At 42.8% G+C, this 18,719-nt stretch overlaps 1 protein-coding gene across 8 annotated transcripts in view; it reads left to right on the top strand.

The window, feature by feature from the left end:
• Positions 1 to 18,719, top strand: part of inpp4b (inositol polyphosphate-4-phosphatase type II B) — a 196,824-nt gene that overhangs the window by 103,748 nt on the left and 74,357 nt on the right. For 6 of the 8 annotated variants that reach the window (XM_035168576.2, XM_047341924.1, XM_047341928.1 and 3 more), the window contains one exon: positions 17,262 to 17,341. In XM_035168576.2, the coding sequence (XP_035024467.1) occupies positions 17,262 to 17,341 (80 nt within the window). Of the gene's footprint in view, positions 1 to 8,172; positions 8,323 to 13,061; positions 13,458 to 17,261; positions 17,342 to 18,719 lie in introns of those variants that run through there. The other 2 variants (XM_035168568.1, XM_035168565.1) reach the window with 2 other exon arrangements.

Below are 18,719 nucleotides of genomic sequence, written 5' to 3'. Positions count from 1 at the left end.
TTTACTGCCAGCAACGAGAGAAGGGGGAGAAATGGGAGCAGACAGGGAGACAGAGCAGACAGTCAGAGATCGAGATAGACACACACACACACACACACACACACACACACACACACACACACACACACACACACACACACTTTTACAAGAACCAATCTCAGAGATATCCAAGAAAGGTCTGGGTAGTGATTGGGTGGACAGCTGAGCAGTGATAACCTACGAGAGTAACAGTCCTCAGATAAGGACTGTCTCTTGTCTGATGGCCACTTTGCTTCCTTCACCATCATTGTGCCAATGTCGGCCAATGTCACCAGCGCTAAAAATTACTGCTGATCAAGTCAGCAATATTAAAATCACTCAAACTAGTGACCTCTCTCTCTTTCCTACCTGCTCACCTGCTCACTCTGAAGATTGAAGATACTCTAATCATACTGTTATTTTGGCCTCAAGCAGCATGAAACCGTTTTTCTCTATTTCAGTGTCAGGTCTGCTGCTTTAATTGATTGCATTTCATTCTAATGGATTCGTACCTTCTTGTCCTATTTGTGTTGTGTTGACAGAGTACATTAAAATGTCATAAAAGATAATCAGTACATAACAGCGTGCCCTGCCTTATTAAATTATTCTGTGTCTAGAGCCTCCTCTATATCTTATGGTCTGTTTCATCATAATATTGTTTCATCAAAAGAAGCGCATAACATGCATTGTTTGCTTTAACCATTATTAATTCATGGTGGTCTACGTGATAGCAGTTCTTTTTTTAAAACAATAATTTAGACACTTTCAAACACTTTCCAGCAAAACCATGCTAAGTGGTAAATTCACTGCACTGCTTTTCTACCTTAAAGCCACGACATGCAACTTCTTCTGGACATCAAGCTAACGTGTTGTCTCAGCTAACGCACGATCCTGGAGCTTGCTTACCTCTGAGTCCGTCATATCAACAACATCGGGGAGCTTCTATAAGTTAGAGGTCTCCAGTGCAAGAGGAGGAGGAGACCAGAAGCACATTCATGCATTGATCGAGCATGATGGGCTCTCACCACAGACTTTGGCCTTCTGTGACTGGTTAGAAGGGCAAGGTTGTCTCAGAAACTTCAGAGGGGAATATCTCTGCACCGCTGCCAGGCTGATCAGTGAGTCAGCATCGCAGCAGACGGCTCAGCACCTTCAGACATCAGGATATATCTCGGATCAAATTTCAACCAAAAACAATAGGAAACAAATTACATGTTGCAGATTTAATGGAAAAAATCTCTTTTCAGTTGGCCTCTCGTTCATACAACACAATGACACTCAGGTCCAAGATTGTTTTTACTGTCGTGCACACGGCCACCCCTATAATAAACAGATGACCCACTCCATTTCCTGGGCCACCGCTGCTCACATAAGTTTAATAGTCTGTTATGTTTGTATGGTTGAGGGCTCAAGGGTCTTGCCCATGGGCATCACATAGATTAAACTGAGAGATGGTACAAGCACTCCTCTTTTTCATTTCTCCCAAATTCTTATTCTGTTCAGGGACCAGACCAGTGGTCATCCTTAAGAATAACTATATATGAAACAGGCTAAGACGCATGTAGTGGCTGCACAGTTAGTTGTATTTTCTGTATAATGAGTTTAATCAACACGTCCCTTATAGTTCATTCTACCTAATCGTTCAGTAGCAAGCTGCTTTAGTTCCCTGATCTTTATTTGAATCGGAGACGTTTGAATCAACTGTGTAAATCCAGCGGAGGTGCGACTTCTGCGAGTCACAACAGCGATTAGTTAACTCTGTAGATGATGAAACATCGTTATATTTATGTGGGTGTGTGTTTGTGAGAAGCTCTTGGCTTTCAGCAGACATCCATGATGTAATGGACTCTCTTTCGCCAGGGAAAACTGCTGTAGTTTCACTGATTATGATATGATATACTGTACACAGAAGTTCCACTTTTGCCACTCTCGCTCTCTCATTCTGCCCATTCCAGCTGGCCATAAATTATGCTCATTTATGTGCATTTAATATCGCATTCCACCCAGGCAGACAACAAAGACTGCATTTGATGGATTGCACAATTACACTTCTGTGAACTTCCACTTGCCTCTTCAAACCCAGAAAGTGCCTCTCTTTAATTTGCCCAATAGCCATCAAGCATCAGGGGCTTTCTTCGGAAATCCTCTTTCATGAATTTCCCCTAATTTCAACTAATTTCTCAAAGTTAGACATTTCAGCGCCGTTGCAGCTTTTGCTAATTATTCACTTGATTATAAAGCCTCTGATTTGTATTCAACACATTACTGCTGCCAATGGCCTCAGCATTTATAACAACAACGACTACAAGCGAAAGGCAGAGGATAAAATACCAGAGGTGGAAGAGAGCGTCCAATAATTATAATAGGTGAAACTTTCACTTTGTTGTTAACAAAATACTTCTAAAGAATCAACATTAAAGGAACCTGAAAGTACTGAGTATTGGAGGCCACATCATTTACTGTCTTTGAAGATGGACGACATGATGGCCCCCCCCAAAAGTAAAGCATCTCGATCACCCCCTGGCGACTGTTCAAGTGTTTATTGTTCCAGTAACTCGGGTATTAATTTGTTATTTGATGCTATGAAAATGCAGTGTTTGTATCTGGGGTATTTTGGCTTCATTTCTGGATAGTGGGAGGAAGTGGAGACGCGTCGTCCATCTCTATAGACGGTCTATTGGCCCCATGCATTGAAAATGGATAACAGGTATTAGGAGGAAAAAACTGTCATGTTTTTTACACAGCATCATAATCAAGCTTTATCATTAAAGAGTCTGTGGCAGCTTTGAGTATTATGGATGCATAATATATGGCAAGCCTCCAAAACCTTGATGGAATTTCCCTTTCAGAAGACGGAAACATTTGACAGTAATGAATGTGAGTGCTGCTTCACCATGTACGCTAGAGATAGTGCAAGATTTTCCTCCAAAGCTTCGAAAGCACTGTTCCGGTCACCTTTTCTTGTTAAAAAGAAAATCCTGCTAACTTTAGCATACTTGTAAACGTGCCGGAGCCAGACGGATGACAATTGAAGGGGAATAAATGGTCTCTGACCCAAGAGAACAGGGGGTTTAAACACTCTAAAGCATTTTTATTGACAGCCCGGCACTCACTCTGCCATGTCAGGTTAACACTCCATATGTCTCACATGACGTCTGAAAAGCCCCATGGACGGGCTGTTAGCAGAGCAACATGTCACACTGGAGTGATGTGTTTGAAAACATCTCGGGCTCCTTCCAAAGTGTTTTCTCACTGTAATGGTTTCACTTCCATTGGCTGACGATACCTCAAACGGCTGTTTACTGTATTTAGGAAGACACCAGTTAATTACTTTGTTTTCCACATTGTTCACCCCGCTGTGTTGACATGCGGTCCAATAAAGTGACTCATGGTGCCAGTGAATATTAACAATTGCGGGAAATTAAGTGCACTCCAGGTTTTGTTGCGAGCATTCATTCGTGAAAACAGTTGTTGGTATAATGCACACTCATTAAAAGCAACCATCCAAGTCTAAGCAGAGAAGCTAATTACTTATAAAAACTGCTGAGCAGATGTCTGGTCCCGTAGCCACGAGGAGACGCCCTTTCTTCCCGGGGTGAAGCCACAAGTTAACACAAGTGATGGTCTATTTATACACAAGCAATAAAGGGAAGCCGCACTGAAAGCAGCGACTTGAGTGGCAACAAATTAAGTGAATTTTCAATTGTATTTACAGTGGTAAATTTTACAAGACTGAGGAAAGGACACAAACTTCACCTGCACATTCAAATGAATGCAAATATGCAACAAGAACAACAATCATAAGTGTATAGACAACACCAATCCATTGTAATTTTCATATTTAATGTGCAAATGAATGTATTTTAAAAAACTTAAGCCTCTGTCAATGTCCATCTGCACAGTAGAGTAAATACAAAAGCTGAAAATGGGGAGAGAGAAAAGCAAAGAGCAACAATAAAAGATTTTTTTAACATTTTGGGAAATACAAAAGTTTGACAATTTGGGAATTTGCTTAGTCGCTTTCTTCTTGTTAAGTGTCAGATGAGAATATTGACATATTAACATATGTGTACTTGTTCCAACCAAGTGATAACCCACAGTCCCCCCCCCCACCCCAGAGGAGGATGAGGACACTGCTACTACCTGTCAGTCACACAGTATCAATGCCCCAATGCTTACTTTATTGTCTATTTCACTCCAAATGGGACGATAATGTACCAATGCTGTAGAGAAGAAGACTAAAAACAAGTGAGACTATAAACTCCACAGGAAAACAATTACTGACATTATTAAACTAAATGAGAAGTAGGTCCATTTGCTCTGAGACTCATATAGAAACAAACACAACCGGTGGAGTCGCCCTCTGCTTGTCATTCAAGAGAATACAGATTTCAGACACTTCTGTTTCAGCTTCACTTTCCAGACCCAGAGCCTACTTCCATTTCTATACAGTCTATATCTTGTTTATTTTACCCGTGCTAAACCTATGATAACATTAGCTAACCACCTCCAGGATTCAGAGTGGTATCCATCCTCTAATGTAACTCTAAACAAAGGGGGCGAATTGTGTATTTCCCCAAATATCAGACTATTCATTGTACATTTGTAAAGATAATGTTCGTATAATGTATAACTTTGTATTTACTTCGAGCAGGTTACCTTCATTCCCCTAAAAAAACATAACTGGAACCAATACATGAGGAGAAAGCTAAAACTCGTATTTGGCTTTTCCCAAGGCCATCAGACAGAAAAGGTTGTGGACATATTCTACATCCTTTTGGTCCGATATCTCCCATAATCTGCTGCTGTGCATGCAAGTCACAGTGTGTTCTGTGTGCATGCAGGTGACATGCATATCAATGAAGCGTGGCAAATTGCCTTATCAAGCACCAGGTGACCACTTGATGCTGAAGAGGACCTTTCCAGGAAAAACGCCCCTTTGTCATAACCTCTTCCAAACCCCTTCCATGTATCGTCCTACTCCAATCTCCTCAAGGTGGGATTTGTCTGGATCAATTTCATAATGCATTATTCATTTGAGAATTTAATCAAATATGTCCTCCACCAATCAGTCCAGCCCGTACCTCCCCCTAACCCTCCCCTGCCGCTCTACGCATCATATTGTTGATTGTTAGTGTCACCTGCAATAGGAGATTATCAGCCAAATGAATTACTGGGTCACAGGTGAATTAGACGCTTGGCTGACTCTAATCTTTTTTTTCTCTGGGTAAAGTAGCTTAGTGTAAGTTCGTTTCCCCCCCCCCTTTTTTTTTTTACGCGAAAAAGAGAGAAGAGAGGGGAAGAGAGAAAAAAGTGCTTGAGAAAATCCCCTTTCTGCCTGGCTTCCTGTGGGTTTCTGCAGTGTAATGGTTTCCTTTGAGAGAGACATTGGTGGAAACTGCTGATGCTATTTGACTGTGCGTGTGTGTGTGTGTGTGTATGTGAGAGAGAGACCATGGCTAGCTGAGCCACTGATGTGCTCGCCATGCCAGGGCCGTGCATGTGCGAGCCTCTGGGCAAGCAGGTTTTCTAATTGTGTGTGCTTGTCACTGTACTTTATGGTCATGCTGGGTGGCTGCAATTAAAACTCTGCGGTTGGTCAATTGAGATAGATGTAATACAGCATTTTGTGACAGTTACTCACAACTTTCTGTCGAAGCGCCACTGTGAGCAAACATCAGAGGATACCGTCACGTGTCTTCCTTCTGCGTTAGCGGATGGAAATAATGACATGTTGCTTCTCTCCTCATCCCCTCACCCAGGGGGACTGAAAAGTAAATGATTGTGGGGCAGAACTGTTCATGTTGTCGCTTTGTTGTTGCGTTCTGTCAGCGCAGATGGTATTATATGATAATCTGAAATCAGTCATCATTGTTTCCCCTCTGCACGCCCAAAGAGGGTGGGAAGCCATTAATCATTTCAAAGAGGCATTACTTTTTCCCTCCTCGGGAAATACAAATATATTTGTTTTGATCTAATCTCTCTTTTTTGAAGAATCTTATGCTCTGTACATGAATGTTCACAACAACAAAAAAAACTGTCTCTGAATCTATTCATCTGCTATCTCACAGCCACAAAGGACAAATTCTACTTTCATATAAGCAGCATATTTAGTTCAAAGGGCTCTTTCGTTGGCGTTATTCCACATCAACTTGCAAAGATGTCATTTTGGTAACTAACATGTCTGTGGTGTGATGAGGAACAAGAATAGCCGACGGATGTTGCACTTCTCCCACTCTTTCCTGCATCTCGTTGTTTACTAAGCCAAGGTGGCGCGAGCCGTCTGAAACTGCAGCTTCTATACTGACTTAGCTTTATGTTATCCCACAGGGGAAAGGTAGAGGGCAGGTGCCTGTTCTGAAACTCCTACACAGAAAGAGTGAGTGCTTTTAAGCTAGAGTTTGTGGCTCACCTCTTGCACCAGCAGTGACACACACACACACACACACACATAAATGAACACACACACCTGACACTGTTTAGTGCAGTTTTTTAGTCTGTCAATGCCGTTTTTTTTTTATCATTGTATAAATGATGTCATCAATGTCAAAAATAGAGAACAGCAACATGCAACGTTCACACCTTAATACAGGCACAGTCCTTTGCAAGAAAAGAGAAAACACAGCTCTCATTATCCTGTAATAAAAGCTCAAGTGGGGCAGAGCTGATTGTGCTCCTTCATGTATGTTGAGCGAGGAAGCGGCACCCCTTGGATTTGACTGTACAATGAAGTCGTTGAGGAGCAGCATCTCTGGATCTTACGGGGCATCAATCCCTGTCTGTCTGCCTGTCTAGGCTGTTAACCACCTCTGGGCTGCACCATTGATCTCCGTAATTGTCTCCAACTCTTCAAAGGGAGCCGAGAGTTGGTTTGATCCGAGCTGTTTACTTTCAAACCCCCTATAGCCCTGCTCTCTGAAGAAGAGCGCTATCAACCACTCCAGGCATGAGCTAGCATATTATAGTACTATTACTGTGCGTGTGTGTGTTTGTGTGTCTGTTCAAGACACAAAAAAGGGGGTAGTGGGGGTAGAGAGAGCAGCACAATATAGCCTGTAGCTTTACAGGCCTGGGGGGGAGCTAGCAGCTTCTTGCTGTTGCATAAAGTCAGGAAACTGCAACCTGCACATTTGCTCTTATCCTTCCATGTAAGAATATGAACACATGGAATAACTATCTGTTGTGACTCTGCTGTGAACAACACGACTGGCTCCATTTGTTTGTCTGAGAGATGTCTTGTTGATGCCAGACTCAGAAAAACTAGTTACAGATGCCATGCTTGCAATAACAGAGGTGATATGACAAACAGGAAGAAGAGCTTAGCAACATGTTTTGTGGGTGATACAATGATAAAAGTGCATCATTGCTTTGCTCTGCGTGCAACTTCTTTCCACTGCTGCATTTTGGGGCTTCAACTTCAACCACCAAGTTCAGAGCAGGGGGGGGAAGCTGTAAACCGCAGCCTCTGTCAGGTTCCGCTGATAGCAGCTCTCAGTAAGTGGCTGATAAGAAAAGCCTGCACATTGTAAACAGAGACAAAAACAGCCGTCTATTAAAATGCAAGTCCATCAAATCTGCCTTAAGTTTGCAGTTCTGCAATTTAAATGTAGTATTCAAGTCAGTATGGGGGATTTGAATGTGGCTTAGGACCTGCTTACCAAGTCGTGTTTACAGACTGTGAGTGAAGGGAGCCTTGATTTTTTTCTTATTCTGCAGTGGGGTTAGCTATTAAAGTTTATGGAGCGAGTGTGTGTGGGGGGGGTGGTAGTGTGTTTCCAAGGGCAAGCTGCATTTGCGACAAGTTGAGTTTCTTTTTCTCCAAGACATCCTACCTGCCAGATAAACATGGACACGGGGATATCATCTTCTATTTAATGGTATTCAAGCACATCCTTATCATTGTGGAAATCCCTGAGTAGTACAAGAAGCCTTCTGTCAGAAAAACCTCTTGTTTCCTGATGGTTGACCAGGCATCAAAGGGACGTAGCTAAGAAAGCAAGAGCATGTATAGAGTGAGGATAGTGTGAGGAAAAAATGGAATGGTAGGAAGGGATTTTTGTTTGGGGGCAAGCATCAACAAGATGAAGAATGTGAGTGGGTTTGAACGCTCACTGTTTTTTCTTGCCTCGTCTGTCGCAAAGAATCACAGATCCTCTGGAAGCTGATTTGTGAGAAAGAGGGATATTACCTCTGCATCATTTATCATACATGACTCTATAGATGTATCTGTACTTACAGTAACTGCAGGAAAGGAATCCTACAAAGGAGTTTCTCCTGGAGGAAACCAGAGTCTCCCAGCACTCAGTGAGTATTCACCTTTCAGGCTGAAAAAGTCCAGCCTCCTCTGAGAGTCAGATGCAAAAATATATTATCTGATCCTGTGGTTATTGCACAGAAAGCGTGTGTTTGTGTGTGTGTTTTTTTTGAGAAGCAGATATTGCATCACAGAACTACAGAACTATTTTCAGTCGACTGAACACATTCAGCTACCTCCTTCTCAGCGTATGGCTGATGTGTGATTTTTGTTGAATAGTCTGTGGTAGCAAACATGAATCAAGATGTTATCTGATTGCAAAGCACATTTCACAGTTCCAGAAAAGATCCTGTTCTGGCAAACTGCAGAGACACAATGGTGAAAATAGCACAGTAGAGAGGTAAATTCTTTCAGTGGAAAATCTGCAACTTGATATTCAGCGCAACATTATCAAAGGTGAGATGAGGATTGACTTTGTCATTGTAAGGCATGTTTCAATAAAGCTGTATTCCTGCAGTACAGCTGGCTAATTGAACCACCACATGCATTTAGCATTGACACAACTGCACCACTGTAGCTGCAATTATAGCATAATACATGTAATCATAACATCCTCCCGGGTACTCTGGCTTCTTCTCTCTGTCCAAAGACATGCAGATTGGGCGTCTCTAAATTACCCATAGGTCTAAATGTAAGCATGGATGGTTGTCTCTGCATGTTGGCTTTGTGATACGCTGGCGACCTGTCCAGGGTGTGCGCCGCCTTTTGTCTAATGTCAGCTGTAATTGGCCCCAGCCCCTAAGGGATTGGCAGTATAGCTTATGGATGAATGGATGGACAAAACACTTTATTATAATATACAATAATAAAACCTTTATAGTTGTTCCTCATAGTCCACTTCATAATTTTGTTCAGCAATTGATTTTTTTTCTTAAACCCTCAATGTGTTCTCATGGTAAGTTACACTCGTCTGACACCAAAGCGAGATAAGCATAATCACTGAATTATATGAGCGCAGACGTTAACTCATGGAAAGCTATGCCAATTACGAGCCCACTTCCATGATTTTACACTCCCTAATCTTACTAGAGTTGAAAAAGATTAAAGTTTCTTTTTATCAAACCCAGGCCCAGAAGGCATTTATCTCTCGTTTCAGTTTCATGTTTGCACAACGAGACGGAGACTTTGTTTTACAGTAGGTGCATTTTGTGCCTTTGATACATTTCAAAAGTTATTCATAAGGCGGGCAAAAATAGTACAAATGATTAATAAGGCGTGTAAAGGCAAAAAGGCACTAGAAGAACACATCAAAGTAGTTTGTATCTAAACACAAATCAGTGTTATTACAATGCCTCACATAGCTCGGAGCACACACGCTGCCTGAGGATCAGCACCTTCAGTCGGCTCAGGTTGAAGGATCGATTACATCCAGCAGATCACTGCATCAAATCTCCAAAGCAGGACCTGCCCTTTTGGCCTGAATAAGACAACCCTCATTACACCATGAACCATTTTTCGAGGAGTTGTTTTTAAAAAAGATGTTTTAAAGTCATGAAATACTTCAAGGCTGGGAGATATTGTCGATACTATAAATCCGAGAGAATGAAAGTTCATCCTTAAAACCTCTTCTCTTGTTAGAGTGAATCATAGGATATTTTTATTAAATGCAGCTTTTCTACACACTCGGGGAAACACTGCGAAGAAGGATGAGTAACTATGTAAATATGCTTAAATGAGCAACATTAAGGGGATTTTGACACCTAACTTGTTTGCTCCAAAGCTTTTCAGTTTAATCCAAACCAAATTAACAGTTTTGAAAGGAGCCTTGGACGACTGTCCGGACCAACAGACCAAAATGTAATCCGACCGAACCAGATCAAAAGAACCATGGTACGATAGTTTGGACTATTGGACTAATTGCAGGAAGTAGAGACTGTGTTACACAAAAGAGGAAAAAGAAGCGGAAAGAGTTCCTGGTCTCTCTAGAAAAGGAGTTGCCCAGGCTCACAGGATTGCTTGTAGTCTTTGACAATATAATGCACAAGAGGATGTTTTCGAGTGGCAACTGAATTATCCATTAACAATGAACCGCTTCATTTGTTTTTCTCCATTCAAATGGACGCACACCCATCTACAAACCAATTGATGTCGACCATAGATAGACGCAGTAGGTGATGATTACAGGATGTTTTGTGTCATTTTATGTTATACAATTCTTTTTTTAATCTGCTCCCTTAATTGCAATGTGAAACCAAAACAACTTTAATGCAACACTATTGCACGACACCACCTTCAGTAGAAATATTGAATGTTGTATCGTGTTTTCTGTCGTTCCTAAAGCGAGGGGACAGTACTGCTGTGGAGTGACTGTGTTGTTAATGTAGGCTGTTGGTAAAGCACTGAAGAAACAGATGGGGAAGGGCAAAAGGGGGTGAGCTCCGGTCTGGCTGAGTCTCTGTCTGTCTGCAGACTTTCCAGTTTTTTTTCTTTTGAACAGATCAAAAGCAGGGGAATGAGGTCAAGGTAGAGGACCGTGAAAAGAATAAGTCAGCGAGAGAGTGAGAGGACAATGTTGAGGGTAGACAGCAAAGAATGAGAACATCGGCTCACCCGGGGGAAAACACAACTGCCTGCTTTTGTCTGTGCCTGTCTGGGTTTGGGGGGTGACTGGTTGTCTAAGATCCCTTGTTTCCATCTGTGGGGTGAGTTCGGCTGCCAGGGGCATTTGTTCTGTGATGTTTACAGGGACTAACATGCTGCCTACAGATTTACATAAGGCCCGTGAATAATGTGTGCGTGCATGTACAGCTGTGATAGCGTTCAGGCAGCTGCGAATGCTAGTTAAAAAATGCTAAAACGTAGGAATTAGGTGGGACTTAGGCTTTTCCCCTTCCAACCAGGAGCCTCACACATTTTCCCTGAGCTCCCCTGCGGAATGCGAGACCAATCCCACTCGGTGTCAATGTGCTTTTCAGGAACTCACAGTTTGAATGCTCTATGTGTGAATATGTCAAACATGTTGAACTTCAAAGTACGGCATTAAAAACATGCCTGTTTTCATTATTTCCTGGATTCATAACTCGAATGATCTTTGATCTTGGTTTCTCTGCATGCCATTATTCAACATACATTTCTTATCATGTAATTTCCAAACTAATTCCCGTTGTATGCAGATTTATACAGTGGGAGTGCACAAAAAAAGGCCATAAATCATGGACCAAAAAATTTACAAATGGGTTTGGTAACAGCACAGATGAACATTAATATTGCCGCATAGTCCGAGGAAGCAGTTTGTTGGCAAACTGGGAAGCATCTGTGGTAAATCTTTGGCAGGAATGAGCTCATGCACTGTCATTGTCTGGCTTCCACTTGGTACCCAGGTCAGAAAACCTCATCCATCTAATAATTCCGTAAACCTCTGTCTGTCTCTGTGTGGCTTGTGTATCTCAAGAACCGTTCATCTTATCGGCTTCACAGCTGACAAGTGTCTTTTTAAGGGCCCAAAGAAATGCAAGGTTGAATCTGGTGCAATGTGGACACACAATACGTTCAATATTAATAAATATTGAATAAACAGGCGACCAGCGCTCTGTGGCAGCAGTGGCTGGGACTCATCAATGTAACTGATGTTGTCGATCGTGACAACAATGGATTCTTGATGAGATGCACATTAACAAAAGCTTCAATGACAACCTCCAGTTCAGGGTTCTTCGTACTGAGTCGAGTTTCCCTGAACGTTGAATAAACAGGTGTACAGCTCTTTGTGCAGCAGCGGTGGTGCAGCTTCAGGTTTCTGTGGAATGAGTCCTGCAGCTGGTCTTCATTTTCCGAGGCTCTATAACTGCAGGTCACTTTTTCAGTTTCAGAAAGAAAACTGCCACCAGCATCACCACAGGCCAAACAAAAATCCCATTAATAATGGCAAATGAGCAATTTAGAATCCAGTGCTTTCACCTACACTCTCAATTCCCTATTAAAATAGGTTGAGTCCTCATCACCATGACCTCCAGTGCTCGGTGTATTTGCATCTAATTGTGCATGCTTACAAATGTTAGGTGTCACGGTGGGTGCGCATGTGTCCTTAAGTGTTTGTGTGTGGCTCTCATTGTGTTTGCTTGTGTACCTGCGAGGGGGTGATAAGGGCCAGTGCATAGCGTCTCCTTTGTTCTGTTGGAATTACTCCCTCCCCCCCCGTGTCAGCACGGGTAAATTAAACCCGGCTTTATCCGAGGTTGGAGCCTGGATAGTTAAAACCAAAGTGAGTTCAAATGTATAGAGACTATGAGTGTGTGAGCAAACCTCTTACGGCGATGCTCAATTATGTTAGTGTGAGTTTTGAAGTGTTTATAAAGGTTGTATGGAAACACACACTCCTACGTATACACCATGCACCGTGTGGTCATAACTCGTGTTCATTCAAGTAGCCATAACAAGTGTTTCTTTTCCTGTTGGCCGTCTGAGTCACAGGCTGCAGCCGAGGTGTGACACACAACTCTGTCTCTGCCTGTCTCTCCGTCTCACCCCCTCCCCCCCCCTCCCTCTTTCCTTTATATCCTTCCCTATCTTTCTCTCTCCTCTTTTCTGTCTTGCTATCTTGGATTTCTACCCATTTAATTGTTTATCTTCCTTCCTTTCAGTCTCTTCCTCTTCTGTGTTGTTCTGCCCTCCTCCTCTCGCTCAACTGCTTGTATTTGTCGACTTCCTCCCTCCCCTCTCGTGGCTCCCTCCTCCTCTCTCTCTCTCTCTCTCTCTCTCTCTCTCTTCTCTCTCTCTGGTCTCTCTTACTGTCAAGCCAGCCCCAGCCGCAACAGCGGTAGCGCCAATAGCTCACTCTCGCCAGTTCTCAGTCACGGTGTAGGCTGCGGAGTGTGTTTATGTGTGTGTGTGTGTGTGCATGTGTGTTTCATGTGCGGGCATGTTTACAATGTGTGTATCAGCCAGTGTTGCCTGCAGCACTCTAAAGAGCAGATACACATGGAGTTACTCTAACTGAGGACTGACGGGAAGAGATGTAGGAAGATCGTCCTGGAGCTCATTAAGAGGAAGAAGGAAGACATTACATCTCTCTTCTCTCCCCACTTTATTTCAGTCTGTCTCGCTTTCTCTCTCTGGCCTCTACGTATTTCTGTAGCTCTTTTCTCTACCGGTTTATTCGCTTGCTGCTAGGACTGTGTACAACAGAACTGTAAGTGGACTTCCGTGTGTGTTTCTGTGGGTGTGAAAGTAAACTGTATGTGTGTTTTCTGTGTGATCTCACTCTATGTCAGTGTTTAACCCGCTGTGGTCATGATGTGCGTTGCCCGACTAGACACATTTTGCATGCTCGTGTAAATGGCATGTCATGACATCTCTAATGACTTAATTAGGTCAATTTGTAAAGCCCTGTTTGTAGTGGAGGGGCAGCACATCCATGTAGACACCCCTGACCTCCCATGCTATAAATCTGCTCATATTCATAAATGTGTGCCAGATGCATATTATTCAGCGAGTGCCAAAACTGTAACTGCTGCCATTTATATAAAATGTCATTTGTTGGCGTAGCATCTGAATGAATGTCCTCTCCTCCAGGTATTCTCTGCAGTCTGTGTGTGTGCGGGGGTGAGAGTGAGGGACAGATAGGGAGAGAGGGAATGATGGAGAGAGTTGGTGTGTGTCTGTGTGTGTGTGTCACTCTGTCACCCAGGGCATTGAGAAAATCAATAGATCTACAGCTTGAGTTGGACCATTTACCTCTGCCAAGTGATGGGCAGACACTTTGGCCTTCAAAGATCCACAGACAAGCTGCCTGCAGTAGACTCACAGAATGTCAGCTCTGCGTCCTCCTGCACAAGTGCCTTTCAGCTCCAATCCTCAATTGAAACGTGTATTTGTCTCCCGGTTCATCTCCCGGTTCTGAAAACTTGTGAGGGGGGGGGGGGTCATAGATCAAAAGTTTCTCACATGGCCAATAAAAGCAGTCAAGAGAATGAGCAGCGGCAGACGGAGAGATGGATAGAAAGGAGAGAGAGCCAGAGCATGTGAGAAGGGAACCAAGCGAGACCATCATAATCAATCCTCCATGATCCTGGAAGAGCATCATTTATCTTCTTTTCTCACTCCACTCCTCCTCCTGCCTCCATCTTTCTCTCATTTTCTGTGGTATAGCCACTTTGATCTTGCGTAAGAAGACGGTCTCCGGAGCTTCATTACTTTTAAAGCCTCCATCGTGAGGGGCCATAAAAAGATGCTAAGGAATGGATTTTTAAGACCATTTACCAGGCGTTCTGTAGCGGCTCGCGGGTAATGGCTACATAGGGATATAATGTTCCTCCACGGTGTGTTATGCCCTTCTGTGCCTTGTGCCCTGAGTTATCAGGGCAAACTGGGATTGGCCTTAACACGACAGTGCTGAGGAATATGACGTTGTGCATAATAAGTGTTGCCTGCTGGGTATCCTGGCTCTGTTTAATTCATGAAGACATGGGAGTGAATATGGTTCTTCATTTTTTTGTATCTTTCTGAGTAAATTGTTGTGTAAAGGTTTTTTTTTTCCACCTTTGACTATTTTTCAGTTTCACATAACACTGTTGACCAACCTTGTGTTTAGGTCTCTTCCTCTTTCTTTTTCTGTGTGTGTACGCATGCATGTGTGCCTCAGTGTTTGCCCACTTGTGAGTGGGCTGGGACATGGGAGCGTGTTTGGGGCTGTGTTTTGCCCGTGAGCATATAGGGATTCATATGGGGTAGCAGGGAGAAAATGATTGAGAGAAAAGGTCAGTAGACAGGATGGCCTTTTCTTGTCTACAGGAGACTGCAGGGAGACCAAGAAGTGGGAGAGAAAAGGGAGTCCAGGGGGAGGAAGAGGGAGGAAGCTAGATTAAAGGTTCAAGTGCAGCCGAACAATTGAAGAAAAGAAGTAAAAGAATTTGAACGTTAGAGCAACTGCTGTAAAACAGCAGTGCAAAAATATTTTCAGCAGAAGACAAAATCGAATCTCACAAAGCTAAAGATCAGAGTCATGCCTCTCATTACCTTATTATAGGGAACGTAACAGTCATGAGACCTGTGTGTCAGGGTGCTTGCTCTGATCCGTCACGACCACTTAACCACTGCTGCCATATGACCCCAGCTCTATGACACTGTTCCATGTCCTCTCACTTTTTACAGTAATTCATAACTGAGACCCCGACACGGATAGCGCAACTCAAATTATCTGATGATTCCAATCCAGGTTTTTCCCACAAAAGAAAAATCTGAATGCCTGTCGGGTGCGGGGTCGGACTCTGGCTCGGTTGGGTTGAGTATTTGACTTCTTTCTGGGGGAGCTGTCATGTCGTCCACCTTTTGTATACAAGTCTATATGTGGAACTCTTTCCAGTTATTGATGATGTAAGGTAACACAAGGTCAGGGACTGCTGTCACACTAAAAAGGGATTTCTGTCTGTTTACGATTGGGATATTTAACAATACGAACAAGATACTGATGTCGTGACAAGAGCTGAATAAATTACTTAATTAATGAGTTAGTTTTTTTTAATTAGTTTATTAAATAACTGCCAAACATTTTAAGATGTGATCATTTTATGCATTTTTAAAGCAAATGCACCAAACATCTTGTTGAAACTTCTCAAATATGAAGATTTGTGAATTCCGTTGTCACATATGAGTCATCCATCCATTATCTTGCACTGCTAATCCTTTGAGAGTCACAGTTGGGGGGGGCTGGAGCCAATCAGGGCTGACATTGGGTGAGAGGTGGGGTATTTCCCCGGACAGGTCGCCAGGGTGTCACTGGGCCAACATAGAAAGACAAACAACCATTCACACCTACAGGCAATTTAGGATCTCCAGTTAACCTAAGATGACTTTGGCCGTCAGGTTCAAACCCAGAACCTTCTTGCTATGAGGCAACACCACCATGCTGCTCTTCACATACGAGGCTGGAGATAGTTTGGGGTATTTTTGTGACATTTTTGGATCAATGAAAAAAAGTCAGTTGAGAGAATGAAAAATAATGTTACATGCAGTTTGTTATTTTGCTTAATAAGAAACCCACTGATCTGTTGCATTCTTTTCAAAGGCTGACTTTGTTTAACATTGTCTGGGGGAGAATTAAAATGTATGTAGTGCATGGAGGCTCTGTGGTGTTTGCTTACAACATCTGAAACATATTTGCATTCATCTTTTTTTCTATCTTCACAGGCATGGTAGAGCCTCTTACTGTTCTAGAGAAACACAGAGACACAAGTTGTCTTTGTATCGTCATTTTTAAAAAAAAATCATCAATGACGCTGTTGTAAAAGAGAAAAATATAGCCAAGGTTGGTTGATAAAAGGACGATAAAAATGATATTGTAGCATCTCAGCATCTTAAAGAAGCTGCAGATACTTTGATTAAGATTTTTTTCCCCCAGTGGGAGGAAACACGTGGAATCACCTTTGTGCCCGTTGTTAATTACCTGCGCGTTGTTCTAGCTTTGTGTGGAACAAGCCTGTGACCTTGGCGTGGTCTTAACCTTCCCCTCCTCCAGCACAAGCTAGCATGTTGATGATGTTACTTGCAGGTGCAGCACGTGTCCGTACGTGTGTGTGTCTGTGTGTGTGTGTGGGTGTGTGTTTGTTTTCCACAAATGCGGATCATCTCTCTTCTTTACTGATGGGCTCGTCCCCTACCTCTCTCTCCGTGACCCAGTTCTGGTGCGCTGACACCCCCTGTTCACATCACGCCTGCAGCAAACACATGTTGTCAGAGCAGCGAAAAAAGAGGAGAAAGAGACAGAAAGGGGGAGTGGATTGTGTGTCCGCATGCTTCGTGTGTACATCTTCGCTTCTTTAAATCACAGGGCTTGAAGTGATTTTTTGACGCATTGTGTCTCTCAGCGTGATATGATCAAAAGAAGAAAATAACTGTCCTCTTCTGTTGCTTTATTATTTTTTTTAACTGTTCGCTCGGTGCTGAAATACTTCACCTCTTGTTAATCGGCTTTTGTCTTCTCTCTCTGGTTCCGCAGAGCAACTTCCTGGGCAGTGCCACATTTTCTGTCGGTGATCTGCTGAGGGCTAAAGATGAGCGACTGACCTTGAGTCTTAGGTAAGTGTGTTGTTTCTGTCATACTCGATCCACTCCTCCACCACGTTCCCGCAGGCGAAATAAAAATCTAACTTTGGAGTCCAAAGATTACCTCTCTTCACACAAGAGCTGACAGACCGACTTAAGCATCAAACTGAGACGAGGTGGGAAAAGAAACCAATCCACAGATGTTGCAACAGCAGTTTCAGGGTTGTTGCAGAAGCTGCCAGGGTTGTTTCTATCAAGGATGGTGTTTTAACGTTTGGGAATACAGTACTCTGATCTGCTCTTTGTTTTTTTAGTGATAGATTGGGATGGGAACAAGTGTCTTTTCTTAGAGGTGGTTAAATGAATCGAATGAAAATGAACAGCTGTCATGTTTTAAGTGGAGGTGAGGCTGTCGGTTAACATTTTGTTTTTCAAAAACATTTTAATATAGAAGATGCAGTGGAGCCAAAAAGAAGCCATCATGGACAGAAATACAGATTTTGACTGTGTGCGACAAAGCTGCTTGGATCTGGGAGTGTTTTCTCTCCTCTGACGCCAAGTGTGCTTATTATGGAATCTGTTGTGTTTCTCTTCCATATTGTAAGGTCCGGATCTTACTACGTAAAGTGCCTGTGGATAATGCATGTTGTGGTTTGGTGCGATACAAATACAATGAAATTGAATAGAATTAAATGGTGGTGTGGCGGTTTGAGCTATCACCTCACCGCAAGAAGGTAAACGATTCAAATCCCGGCCCGGGTCTTTTATATGTGGAGTTTGCATGTTCGCCGCTTGTCTGGCTTCTACTCACAGTCCAAAGACATGCAGATTGGGTTTAGGTTAACTGGAGACTTGTAGAATGACTGTAGATGTGAGTGTGAATGGTTGTTTGTCCCTGTGTCTTGCATAACCTCACGCTTTGAGGTTATGCAAACCTCAAAGCGTTATAGATAAATGAGGGATGAATGAAGTGTGTCCCTCTGAGTTTAGGAAGTCAAACTAAAATTAGATAATTGCATAATGAAAATCAAGCAACCAGCAGAAAAAAAGTTTTATTTTAGGAAAGCAGCTGTGCAACTTGAGACTCGTAACTTTCTTAAAGACGGGACTATAAGGATGTCATCAGTCATTCTGCTGCAGAGAAAGGCTCTTGACAAATAACAGATAAGTTGTTTCCTGGGACAATATTAACATGCTTTGTCTGTACATAGCAACAATGCTGGTCCATAAAGAATGGCTACCAAGGTGTCACAGTGAAGAAAGGGTTATTTGCTGGAATGTTTCTGATGGTGTTTAGTTGTTTTTAAAGCTGTTTGTGCTGCTGGGAACAACAACCACTGTATTTTAAGCTGATTCATAATGTGTGACTTAACACCACAGCATCCAGTACAAATACCAGTACAGTGGCCGT

The sequence above is a fragment of the Hippoglossus stenolepis genome, chromosome 2, assembly GCF_022539355.2.
Source record: "Hippoglossus stenolepis isolate QCI-W04-F060 chromosome 2, HSTE1.2, whole genome shotgun sequence".
NCBI classification, from domain to species: Eukaryota; Metazoa; Chordata; class Actinopteri; order Pleuronectiformes; family Pleuronectidae; genus Hippoglossus; species Hippoglossus stenolepis.
Note: the sequence above shows the minus strand (reverse complement) of the source record. Positions and strands in the feature narration are given on the sequence as shown.